The following is a 12,961-nucleotide window of genomic DNA, read 5'->3' as shown; positions in this document are numbered from 1 at the left end:
CAAGCTTCTTCAAATGGTTAATAACGGTTTGATGACTTATCCCCAGCTCTTGGCCGATGCTACGGCTGCTACTATGCCGGTCTTTCTCGGCTAATTCAGCGATTTTGTCGCAATTTTCTACGACAGGCCTTCCGGAGCGTGGCGCATCTTCGACGACCTCTACACCAGAACGAAAACGTTGAAACCATCGTTGTGCGGTGGAAATGGAAACTGTATCGGGTCCTTAAACTGCACAAATTTTATTGGCAGCTTGAGATGCATTTTTGCCTTTGTCATAGTAGTACTGTAAAATATGTCGGATTTTCTCTTTATTTTGCTCCATATTTGCGACACTATAACTCACGAACGACTTAACCAAACAAAACACTGTCAAGGACTATATTATAGCGCGCAAAAATACCTTTCCCACAAGCTATAGTATGACTCGATACAATGAATACAACTAGAACTACGCGCTTACAACGACACCTCGCGGAAATACCGCAGGATATTTTTGACAGCCTAATATAAAAAAACCGTGCTCGGAGTGTGAAAATTACGGGCATAAAGAAGGCTATTGCACGAGTTCTAAAAAGCCCCGACGCAAACGAATGAATTGAAACTTGCGCCATGTAATGGATGAAATCAAAACTGTGAAGGTGTCTGTGAATAGCGTGCGCGGAAGAAGGAAATCTGTATCAGTCGAGCTTAAGAGCGTTCCAGTCCGGTTGCAGTTCGATTGAACATACATTAGCGCTTTTTCCACTGAAATATGGAAGCGTCTCGGAAAACCATCAATCCGCAAATCATCAGTGACCGCCGAAACAGCCTCAGAGATCCTTTGCAACTATTATCTTAGTTTGACTGCTCGGTTATGATCAACGGTGTTGCAAAAGTTTGCACGATCTTCGTCGTGGCACAGGATTTCCACATTCTTGGGCTAGATCTAGTGGATACTTTTCAGCTGTGTACACTGCTCTTTTGTCGTGTCACACAACTGCAACAGGGGATCGTTTCGCCCACTCTCCGACCTATGCCAGGTCCACAACTCTGTTCAAAAACTTCATCGGCATCTGCCCGAAGTAAGAGAACATCAGAAATTTCTACGACATCAGCGGGAGCATCCGTGTCGTCCTAGGTGACGACCATTCGAGAACCGCTGCCTTGATATTTCCCCTGAAAAATGCCGATCTCTTTTTGAAATCTACTAACGGGGGTTCAATAATAATGAGAATGATACCTTTACCAATACCTTTCTGTAAAAAAGTAAGTCTCTGGGATCCCTAGAAACGGGTTGCTCTTTTTTTTCGCTCGGGTGCTGTCAGTTCGATCAATGAAGGCGTTGAAACAACAAGCATTCTGCGAGCGCGTTGTACGGTTCTTCGAAACACGTGAAAATCAAGGAAAAAAGTTTACAGTAAACCACATTCCGGACGAAAATATGCCAGTGAGCACTGTTTATCGGATCTTTGCATCCCGGTACGTCGAGTGGAAGACCGGTAGTGGCAGTCCGGCGAAGATCATGACAAAAAAAAAGAAAGAATCCCTAAAAAAGCCTTTCAGCTGACCACGAGCATCCGGACTAGCATTCGAAAGATGGATGTCAGTGCCGTCCAGCGCTCTTGTTAGACATCTCCACCAAGTTGCGCCGTACGGCTGAGCACGGCCCCTTTGCCAACATTCACTGACTTTTTTTGAAGAACAATAGTTATGTTTTTAATAAAAAATACTGAATAGCATGAAATATATATTTTTAATTTAATACTATATCACTGAAGAAATTCTCATTTTTTATTGTTAAATTTTATTGATGACAAATAAAAATGACACAAGTAGTACCTACGTTGAGCCAAAGTTCTACTGGGAAAGTTAAGTTCCATCCAAGATGAGAGGTGTGAACAATCTTGTAATGTTGAAATTTGTGTAAAAAATAATTATATTCTGTGTGTAAAATTAATCAACTATTATTAGTTATAAGTCTATTATAAATACACTTCGCGGCACTATATAGAATTTTTTTTCACAGAAACAAATTAGCCACGAAGGCCGAAAGTCTCTTGAAAAACACATTGAAGAAAAAAACCTTATTTTCGCTGAAAACCAACCAGATCTTATACAATTGTTTCTTGCAGATCAGGGAGCGATTCTTTCGGAAAACACTCTACTAATAACGATGCAATAATAAATACAACTGAAAACGAATGTAAGTTGAGCGAGAAACTTTTGAACGTCACACGTTAAATTACGTTTCTTTCTAGATGCCCTTGAAAACCTTCATCTTCTATCGGGGAGATCTCTACTGCTCAACCAGATAAAAGCACAATTCATAAAGAAGTCACTGGTCACTATCCGTAGTCTCATCACGCTATCGATGCAAATACTAATACCAATTGTATTTATACTGATGACCTATGCGATCATACTAAACTCTTCGATCGGACGTGATCTTCCAGCGCTAGAAATCACGCTACGCTCCTACACGGATTCAGTAACCGTACTGCAGAACCAGTCGACCGATAATTCGACAGTGGAAGCGTATCAGAAAATGTTTGACCAGCTAGGAGAGACACACCAGCTGGTCACCATCCAGGAAGACATGAACGAGTACATCCTCAAACGATCCCGGGAATCAATCACCACCGTGAACACCCGCTACTGGGTAGCGGCAACCCTGAACGACACCGCTGCAACCGCTTGGTTTAACAATAAAGCCTACCACACGGCTCCATTGGCAATCAACCTGCTGTTCAACGCATTTCTCCAGTCCTCCATCGAGTGTTCCGAATGTGAGATTCGTGTCACGAACAAACCACTCCCGTTCCGGTTGGACACTAGATTCGACCAGTTGGAAACCGGTGCCAACACCGGTTTCCAGTTCGCATTCAACACGGGTTTCGCGATGGCGTTTGTAGCGGCACTGTTCATCATGTTCTACATCCGAGAGCGCACGACCCGTGCCAAGCTGCTGCAATTCGTTAGTGGGGTTAATGTGCTGCTTTTCTGGGCCATATCGTTCCTCTGGGATTACATGATATTCGTGGTGATAAGTCTGTTCTATATCGCAACGGTAGCGGCGCTTCAGCAGGACGGATTATCCGAGTTCGAGCATCTCAGTAAGATCTTTCTCGTGTTGCTATTTTTCGGATTCGCGGTTCTTCCCGTGACTTACCTATTTTCGTATCTGTTCGACATTCCCGCCACCGGATTCGTGAAAATGGTTCTGCTGAATGTGCTGTCCGGGTCGGTGTTCTTCACCGCGGTTACGCTGCTCAAGCTGGATGGGATCGATTTGGAAGATGTCGCCAACGTTCTCGAGTGGGTGTTCATGCTGTTCCCGAACTTTGTACTCATTCACAGTTTGAACAATCTGAATCGGGTAGCGAGCATCGAAACGCTCTGCAAGCGGCAGTGTGAGCTGATCACGAGGTGTACCGAAGATCTTATGTGCATGTTTGTGCCGGAATGTTGTGGCGAGGATGTGTTCACCTTTGGAGAGAGTGGTATTAATCGAAATCTGCTGTTTTTCATAGGGATCGGAGTGGGGGCTTTCGTGTTGATGATGTTGATTGAGTATCGAGTCTTCAATTGGCTAATCAACCGACGAGTAGTAGGGAATATCGGAGAGGAAGAATCCACTCCAGATTCAGATGTTCTGGCGGAAAAACAAAAAATAGAAACCATGACTCAGCCGGAAATCGCTAGCTACAATTTGGTTCTGAAGAACCTGTCAAAGTATTACAACAAATTCCGAGCTGTGAACCGTATATCAGTGGGAGTCCGCCACTCGGAATGTTTCGGCTTGTTGGGTATCAATGGGGCTGGAAAAACTTCAACCTTTAAGATGATGACCGGAGACGAAAATATATCCTCCGGGGAGGCGTGGGTCAGCGGAGTAAGTCTGCTCACCGATATGAACCGAGTTCATCAGCGCATCGGCTATTGCCCGCAATTTGATGCGTTGCTAGAGGATCTTACAGGACGGGAAACGCTTAAGATCTTCGGTTTGCTTCGAGGGGTCAAAAGCTTGGAATTAAATAGCGTATCGTTAGCGCTGGCGGGGGAACTAAAGTTCACAAAGCATATTGATAAGAAAACGCGGGAATACAGTGGGGGAAACAAGCGAAAGCTGAGTACGGCACTTGCATTGATGGGAAATCCGAATGTGGTATACCTAGATGAGCCCACAACGGGAATGGATCCGGGTGCAAAGCGCCAGCTTTGGGATGTGCTGTGTAAGGTTCGAGACGCGGGGAAAGCGATTGTGTTGACCTCCCACAGTATGGAAGAGTGTGAGGCACTATGCACGAGATTGGCAATCATGGTGAACGGGGAGTTCAAATGTTTGGGATCCACACAACATTTGAAGAACAAATTTTCAGAAGGATTTTTGCTGGCCATCAAAGTAAAACGAGGTTCAATGGAAGAGCTACAATGCCGAGTGGATGATGTTAAACTGTTCATCACGCAGTATTTCACCGGAGCAGTATTGAGGTAAGTTTTTGGTTGTGTTTCCCATCGCTTTGCACATCAATAGACAACACTCTAATAACAAATTTTCCAGGGAGGAGTATCAGGATTCTCTCAGCTTCCATATTCCCCGAACGGAGCTCAAATGGTCAACTATGTTCGGACTGATGGAATCCTTCCGGGAACAGCTGGGCATCGAGGATTATGCTTTGGGACAGACATCCCTGGAGCAAGTGTTTTTATACTTCACCAAATACCAACGAGAGAGTGAATAAAATGCGGATAATAATCTCGCAAGACACAGTCTAGTCAGCAAGAAAGAATAAATATCCAAGAGGGAGGGAGCAAAGAGTGCAGCTTGATTGCTTCTTCCTCTGAGATTCATGATAATGGTTTGCGGGTGGTGGAGAGCAACATTTTACTCGTTGGGATCCGGTAGAATGTGAGAGTTAGGTTATTATGTTTGCGCCTGGTGCCGCACGCCAAGGTGGCACCGAAAGCATCCAGATTGCAGCTTCCTTGAAGGAATGTGTTCATTCGCCTTTCTTGTTATTCTAGGCCACTAGGAATGTTGGAAATCACGAAGTTATGAAGGCAGTGTGCCAGTAAGACATTAGGACACCCACGGACGGGCAAAGCATTGGATGGGGCATGGCTTGAATTGTGTTGATTAAATAAAGCAATATGTGATCCGTATATCTCCGGGCTTGTGCCTTTAGTACAACATTTCGCTGATGCAGCTGGGAGAACGTAGGCGAACGATGACAGCGTATCCTTTTCTTGGGCTTGCTTGTTAACTTACGCATTCATAAACGATGAATGAATGGTGGATTTGAATGTGAATAGGAATTGTTATTAAATCGTGACCTAAGGGAGCGACTGAGAGGAATATTTAACATATTCTTGTTAGGTTATTTTCTCTTTTTGTAGAATTCCTTGGATAAATTACCCTCGAGCCAGATTTATTTATCACACCATTTATCACGTGTTTATGTTAGATATTCGTTTCAACGAGTGATTATTCAATATTTAATTCCTAGCATACCATGAACGTGTATTGTTTCTGGCAACTTTAATTGGGAATTATCTCGAAACTGTGCAAATTACAAGAGTTCCCATTGATAGATTTTACCCTGATCCAAAACATTCCAAAAATAGTAGAGTTGAGCCTTGAATGGTGCATTCAGATATAATGAGACTTATTTTGAAAATGTACTTGAAAGGAGTGTGACATTATTTCCTCGAAATAGTGGAAAATACAACATGTATGAATAAGTAGCACTGAATAAGTGAAAGTTACGATGGAAAACTTCATTCGAGTTCGGTTCGGGTTTGACGTTTCAAAAACATCGGTTTCAGTGATTTTGCAAGAAAAGAAACGAAAGAGCTCATTTTTATGATTAAAATAAACATAGAACTGTGGCTTCAATACAGTAGAACCCCGATTATCCGCAGAAGCGAGTTCTATAGTAATTCTATCGAACTTTCCGAAATTTGTTTGTGAGTGGTAGGCTCTTGATCTTTTGTTTTGGTTATTGCTTTCACATTATCTGTCCTATGGTATACACGGTCTCATATATGGATTGTTCAATAATTGCTGTATTGATGAAATAGGCTGAAATATATTTTAGGGGTTCAGAAGGTGAGGAATGTAAATGATTTGATCGATTTCTCTTCATCAACTTTTTCTTTAGTTAATAACTTAACTGTAAAAACGTTTCAATTTTAGTTTGCTATGGAATCCGTTAGATGAGGTTCTGACCCATCTTCCACATTATCAAATTGGGAATGTGTTTGCAGTAAAGTTATGATCAAAAGAGTAAGTCGATGTAGAGAAATCGATGATGTCACTTACATTTTGAGCCCCTCATTTTTTCATGTTCGCACTTTTATTGCGTTATCCGCGGATAATCGGGGTTCCGCTGTATATTTTTTTTTTACTTTATTTTTGATCGAAATTCAATCCCCTCCCCCTTTGTCACGTTTTGTCACAAATTTATGAGCAGTTTTTGCAAATTTAATGTTCGGTCGTGTTGTGTGGCACGTGGCGCCGTCCTGCTGAAACCACATGTCATCCGTATCCATATCTTCAATTTGTGGCAAAAACAATCGGTTAACATGCGGCCATAGCGCTCACCATTCACAGTTACCTTCTCGCCGTCCTCATTATCAAAGAAATACGGCCCGATGACTCCACCAGACCATAATGTGCACCAAACAGTGACTTTTGGCGGATGCAATGGCCTCTCAACAATCACGTGTGGATTTTCTGATCCCCATATACGGAAATTTTGGGTGTTCACATAGCCACCGAGCTCGAAATGTGCCTCATCGCTGAAGAAAATTTGATGCGAAAATTCAGCTTTTTGCTGCTGTTGTTCGTTCACCCAATCGACGTATGCCCGACGCATTCCATGGTCACCACGTTCTAATTTTTGTACCAGTTGGACTTTATATGGATGTAGGTGCAAGTCCAAATGCAAAATTCGCCACAATGATGTGTTTGACAAGCCCAATTGCTGAGCACGCCGTGGAATCGAAACATTCGGGTCATCCTTCACACTGGCAGCAACAACAGCAATATTTTCGGCCGAACGTACATTACGATGATGCACAGGTTTCACAATATCCGCTACGGATCCAGTTTGTTCGAATTTACGCACGTAGGCCGTCCATGACGACCAAAATCCGTCCGTAAAGCTCGAAAAACATTTGCCGGTTTTTCATCATTTTTATAGTATAATTTAACAAAATTAACACGTTGTGCGATGCTAAAACGATCCATATTGTAAAATGGCAGACATTCAACTAACGATATGACGCTTTGGTTGACAGCTATGTCAAACGGAAGCGGAAGACGGAAGCCCGAAATGGAAAACCATGTATATAGAGATAGATGAGGGAAATCGATAAATTTTAAATCAGTTCAAAACACAATTTTAGTTCATGATTTTGTCAAACACGTGGAAAAAAAATTTTTCCTTCACATAGAACACATATTCATTACTGAATAGTCGATTTTCATTAGAAGCTCAATTTCAGAAACGCACTCTGGTCACATATAAAATCATTTTTCTTCCAATTTTCCAATTTTTATGCCGTAACAACACTCCTTGAAGTGGGTTGTATATTGTGTCCAACTTTGAGCTCAATCGATTCCGTACTTTTCGAGTTTTTGACGCGTACACAAAAGAAAAGAACATTTTTATATATATATATATATAGAGATACTCATTGATCTATTTGCGTACGAAGATGAAAACAAACGAAACAAATTGCTCTTCTCTCACAAACACTATTAACCCATTTTTACACGTGATTTCACCTATACCCACTACAAAGCTTTGCTTCCACCTTCACCCTTATGTATTACTAGCTAACCCGGCAAACTTCGTCCCGCCCATTTACTTGATTAATTCTCGAGTAATGCAGAAATTTGTGTTTTATTTGTATGGCAGCCACCCCTAAGAGAGGGGGGAGGGGTATCTAACCACCATGGAAACATTCATTGCACCCTAAAGTTTCCATATGCCTAATTTGGTTTAATTTGCTTGATTAATTCTCGGGTAATGCAAAAATTTGTGTTTCATTTGTACGGCAGCCCCCTCTAAGAGAGGGGGAAGGAGTATCTTAACACCATAGAAACATTTATTGCACCCTAAAACCTCCACATGCCAAATTTGGTTTCATTTGCTTGATTAATTCTCGAGTAATGCAGAAATTTGTGTTTCATTTGTATGGCAGCCCCCCCTTTGAGTGGGGGAAGGACTGTCTATCCATCATAGAAACATTTATTGTACTCTAAAACTTTCACATGCCAACTTTGGTTTCGTTTGATTGATTAATTTCCGAGTAATGCAAAAAATTGTGTTTCATTTGTATGGCAGCCCCCTCTAAGAGAGGGGGAAGGAGTATCTTATCACCATAGAAACATTTATTGCATCCTAAAACCTCCGCATGCCAAATTTGGTTTCATTTGCTTGATTAATTCTCGAGTAATGCAGAAATTTGTGTTTCATTTGTATGGCAGCCCCCCCTTTGAGTGGGGGAAGGACTGTCTAACCATCATAGAAACATTTATTGCACCCTAAAACTTTCACATGCCAACTTTGGTTTCGTTTGCTTGGTTAATTTCCGAGTAATGCAGAAATTTGTGTTTCATTTGTATGGCAGCCCCCCCTTAGAGAGGGGGGAGGGGTCTCGAAATATCACGAAAACCTCAAAACCCCAAAAACCCCTACATACCAATTTTCATGTCGATCGGTTCAGTAGTTTCCGAGTCTATAAGAATCAGACAGACAGACAGACATCACTCCATTTTTATATATATATATAGATTCTGTCGAATTTCAGTATTATTGAGGTGTTCTACTTTCTATTTTACTTCTCTTCAAATGTTGAGTTTTTATAATTATCATCGCTAGAATTATATTATTTGAAACTACAACATTGATTTCATTCGAGATCATTCAAAAGGCAAACAAATCAAGATCAATGCTTAAGACTTAACACGTTGAGCCCCGAATTTTTCTTCCTAGCTTTCCATTCAGCCCGCATCAAGAGTAAATATTTGCACAATATTAGCGTCGATCCCAGCTCCCAAAGATATATATGGTATAAGAAGGAAATAGTCCAAAATATGACAAGAAAGTAGTCACATATGGTAAAACATCCGAAAACAAACAATTTTTTGGATATTTTTTTATTTTGTAACTGTCAGTTCCAGTAATCAACGTTTACATTTCTAAAAGCTACGCTGTATTGAGTACATCTGTTATTGTGCGTGCCTTTGTGCGAACTTTTTCTATTCGAACGACTCAAGAAACTACGTTTCAGCACCCCAGATGAGATAACTGTAAAATCGAAGATGGCGCTAATGGCCATATCGCCAATCGAATATAATAAATGTTTCGAGAATTGAATCAAGCGCTGGCATAAGTGCGTTGCAGTCGATGGGGAGTACTTTGAAGGGGACAATATCAACATTGATGTATAATCTTGTATTTTTCATTTCCTGAATAAATTTCGGGAACTTTTTAATCAAGGTGGTATTATTTTCAATGATAAACTGTTGAAAAAATCATATAGATATTCCAACATCGATTTTGTATCGATGTTCATAAATGAACATAACAATCTTTACTAATAGAACCGTCCCTTCAGAAATATTAATCGTTCGGTCACCTTTCTTCTTTGGTTTATTCAATTTAAGTAATTTTGGGGAGAATAGAGTAGAGATGAGCGAGCGCTCACGAGCCGATCATTCGAGCCGGTTCGTCAGAAAGAGCGTACGATCCACGGTTCTTTAAAAATGAGTCGCGGGTCGCAAATGAACGGCTCTTAAATGAACCACGGTTCAAAAAGACCCACTGTTCTTTTATGAGCCGTGGTTCTTTTTTGAACCGCGGTTCATTCAAGAGCCGTTCATTTGAGAACCACGGTTCGAAAAAGAACTGTGGTTCATAAAAGAACCGTGTTTCTTTTAAGAGCCGGCTTATTGGTAAGGAACCGTGGATCGTACGCTCTTCTGACGAACCGTGGCCTGCGGCGGTGCTGAAGAAACATATGTTTTCCATGCTGCTTTTTAAGCGGTTTTATTTAGCTGTTTGTAAATTTTGACGGATTACATATTTTCTCGAAACCCCATGAATATGGGTATCTAATGAAAGGGTTTGACTAGTAGAACATAGTTATTTATGAAAAATGCAAATCCAAAATGTCCACCACCTCAAAATGGCGAAATATGTTTTTTTTCATAACCCCATCAATATGGGTATCTAATGAAAGGACTTGACTAGTAGGACATAGTTATTTATGTAAAATGGGCATCCAAGATTGCGGCCGTTACAAAATGGCCGACAGCAAATTTCGTCACAATCCCATCAATATGGGTATCAAATGAAAGGGCTCAGCTAGAAGAACACAGTTATTTACGAAAAATGCAAATCCAAAATGACCGCCACCCCAAAATGGCGAAATATGTATTTTTTTTCAAAACCCTGTCAATGTGGGTATCTAATGAAAGGATTTGACTAGTAGTTTGACACAGTTATTTATGTAAATTGGAAATCCAAGATGGCGGCTATTACAAAATGGCAGACAACAAATTTCGTCAAAACCAAATCAATATGGGTATCAAGTGAAAGGGCTTGACTAGTAGAACATAGTTATTTATAAAAAGCGGAAATCCGAAATGGCCGAAATTGGAGTTGGATAAAGGAAGCTAAAAATGGCATCCATAGAATACACGAAACTACCACAAATCGTTAGTGATGAAGCGCGATCATCTGTATGGGAGGAGTGTGTTGCATTGGTTGGGAATATTCGATCCTCACATGATCCAAAAGCTGCTGAAACCACATTTGCTGATAATTAGCGACTCTTTGCTTTGGTGGAATGAAAGGAAATCTATCTCTCCGCGGCTCGACCATTTTTTTTGAAAATATTATGTATTTTGGTGACTTCAGTACCATGTGAGCGAGTTTTTCCGAAAGCAAGATAAGTTTGCAGTGAAAGATGCAGTAGACTTTCATCAGATAACATTGAATAGATAATTTAAAAAAAAAGTAAAGAATATTATTGTGATGGAAATATATCAGAGAAAACCCTCGGTAGAGTAATATTTTTACTATTCTGTGCACTGATTATTGTGTTAAACCTTCTTTTTTACGTCTTCCATTCTTTACACATTCAAATTAACCAGTTCTTGAAAAGAGCCGTCGAGCCGCTCAATTGAGCCGGTTCTTTTCATTGAGCGCACGGCTCTGAGCCGCTCACTGAAATGAACCGTTTTTTCCATCTCTAGAATAGAGTTTTCGCCATCTTCCAAGTCATTTCCTCTTTTTCGATGCTGATAAGTGCTTATGCGCAGTTCAAAACTCAGGTCCCTCATTGACCATCTTTGTGTTGTTACAGAATAGCTACGTCCACGCAACAATCATCAGCGATGGAGATCGATCCACGGTCGAAATAAGATCGATTCATCCATACAACTGCTCTGCTCTGCCAGACACATCGGGCTACTGTTCTATAAATAACTCAACAATGATCAAACAACTGTCTCCGCTGTCCGGTGGTCCAACTGGATTATGGAAGAACAGAAAGAATACCCTTACGCCTAAATGGCTACTGTGTGAATGTACCATATGTAATGAAATAGAAGGAATACTGGCGAATGGCAACTGTGTAATGTGCTAATTATAGATATGATAACCATGTGACATGTACACGATTAAAATTCGGCTCTGTTACAGCTAGATTGCTAATGAGCCTTAAATAAATAAATGGGATAAAAAAAAAGTGCTTATGCGGGCGTTACACGATTCGTCCAACGTTTCACTCAAATGTTGGACTCAAACATTTGACTCGATGAATCGTCAAATGTTGTGACGAATGTGCTGCTACACGGTGAAGTGAGTGTTCGATTCAAAGCAATCGGCCCAAACAATCGGCGAGTATTTGGATCGAATGTTTATTGTTTTTATTTACCATCAAAAACGTTATGCGAACTCGAGATGTACTCAAATCGCTGCCGTAGCAATTGTACTGATATCGGGCTGTAAATTAAAAATGCTTCAAATCAATATTATTAGAATGCAATATTTCGCCGAATATTTTGAACTTTGAGAATCAATTTCACAGTTCCTTCACCTAAAACCTGTAAACAAACCAATCTGTCAAAGATAGATTCGGACGAATCGTGTAGAATGACAAAAATCCTTTGACTCGTGTCACTCGCGTTGGAAGGTAATCCACAACGAACGGATTACCTTCCAACGCGACACTCGACATTGGATGTTCGTAGCTCGTCAGTCGACTACACGATGCGTCGAATCATCGAGCGTCCAGCATTCGAGGGTGTTCGTAGCATCGTGTAGCGCTGGCTTTACCATCGGCTAGTGGCGTCGAGTGGAGCTTTTGCGCCCGGACGGGAGGGTCGAGTTGCACCCCTCTCCTTTTTCGCTATTTGTATATGATGTATGCCGAATGGTGAAATAGAAGTCATGAACGGCTGTTTTTGCAGCCCTAGAATCGTTTACCCGGGGGCGGTTCGCATCCCCCGTACCCCCTGTCGTTGCCACTGTCATTGGCGCATGTAAAACAATTCATAATATGCATTGACTCACCTTGTCTGTCACGAAAAAACATGCGAGAACGAATAAGGAAACCAGGACATGGAATAGAGATGAGCAAAATAGTTATTTTGATGAACCAGTTTTTGAGCATTGAATGCTAGCTGGAACACAATATAAAGCTACCTCACAGATATTCATTTCCCGGCATTGATATCGTTAGTGTAGATAACAAAATTTTCTAATTTGAATGGAATTATTTTTTTGGTAATTACCGGGGAAAGAAAAGGTGCTTCTTCTTTAAAAATCGCAAATTATAATTCTTCTGCTTCATCTATACCTGTTCCTCAGAAACGCCGATGTCAACGTTTGATGATGATTCCTCCGTTGTATCCCTGTATCATTTCCCTCCTATCCAATCGATAAACTTTTACTTAGTCGCG

At 41.0% G+C, this 12,961-nt stretch overlaps 2 protein-coding genes across 5 annotated transcripts in view; one reads left to right on the top strand and one right to left on the bottom strand.

Annotated features, from left to right (window-relative positions):
* LOC129767206 (phospholipid-transporting ATPase ABCA3-like) overlaps nt 1-5,142 on the top strand; it is a 28,485-nt gene extending 23,343 nt beyond the window's left edge. Inside the window, exons 7-10 of one of the 2 annotated variants that reach the window (XR_008741492.1) lie at nt 2,112-2,182; nt 2,238-4,470; nt 4,541-4,888; nt 5,005-5,142. Coding sequence is in view for 1 of the 2 variants with exons in the window: in XM_055767860.1 (XP_055623835.1) it covers nt 2,112-2,182; nt 2,238-4,470; nt 4,541-4,721 (2,485 nt within the window). In the remaining variant the exon portion in view is untranslated. Of the gene's footprint in view, nt 1-2,111; nt 2,183-2,237; nt 4,471-4,540 lie in introns of both variants that reach the window. The other variant, XM_055767860.1, reaches the window with a different exon arrangement.
* The window catches only part of LOC129767205 (uncharacterized), an 823,328-nt gene that overhangs the window by 367,243 nt on the left and 443,124 nt on the right, over nt 1-12,961 (bottom strand). The window lies entirely within an intron of this gene.

The sequence above is a fragment of the Toxorhynchites rutilus genome, chromosome 2 (assembly GCF_029784135.1).
Source record: "Toxorhynchites rutilus septentrionalis strain SRP chromosome 2, ASM2978413v1, whole genome shotgun sequence".
Classification (NCBI taxonomy): domain Eukaryota; kingdom Metazoa; phylum Arthropoda; class Insecta; order Diptera; family Culicidae; genus Toxorhynchites; species Toxorhynchites rutilus.
Note: the sequence above shows the minus strand (reverse complement) of the source record. Positions and strands in the feature narration are given on the sequence as shown.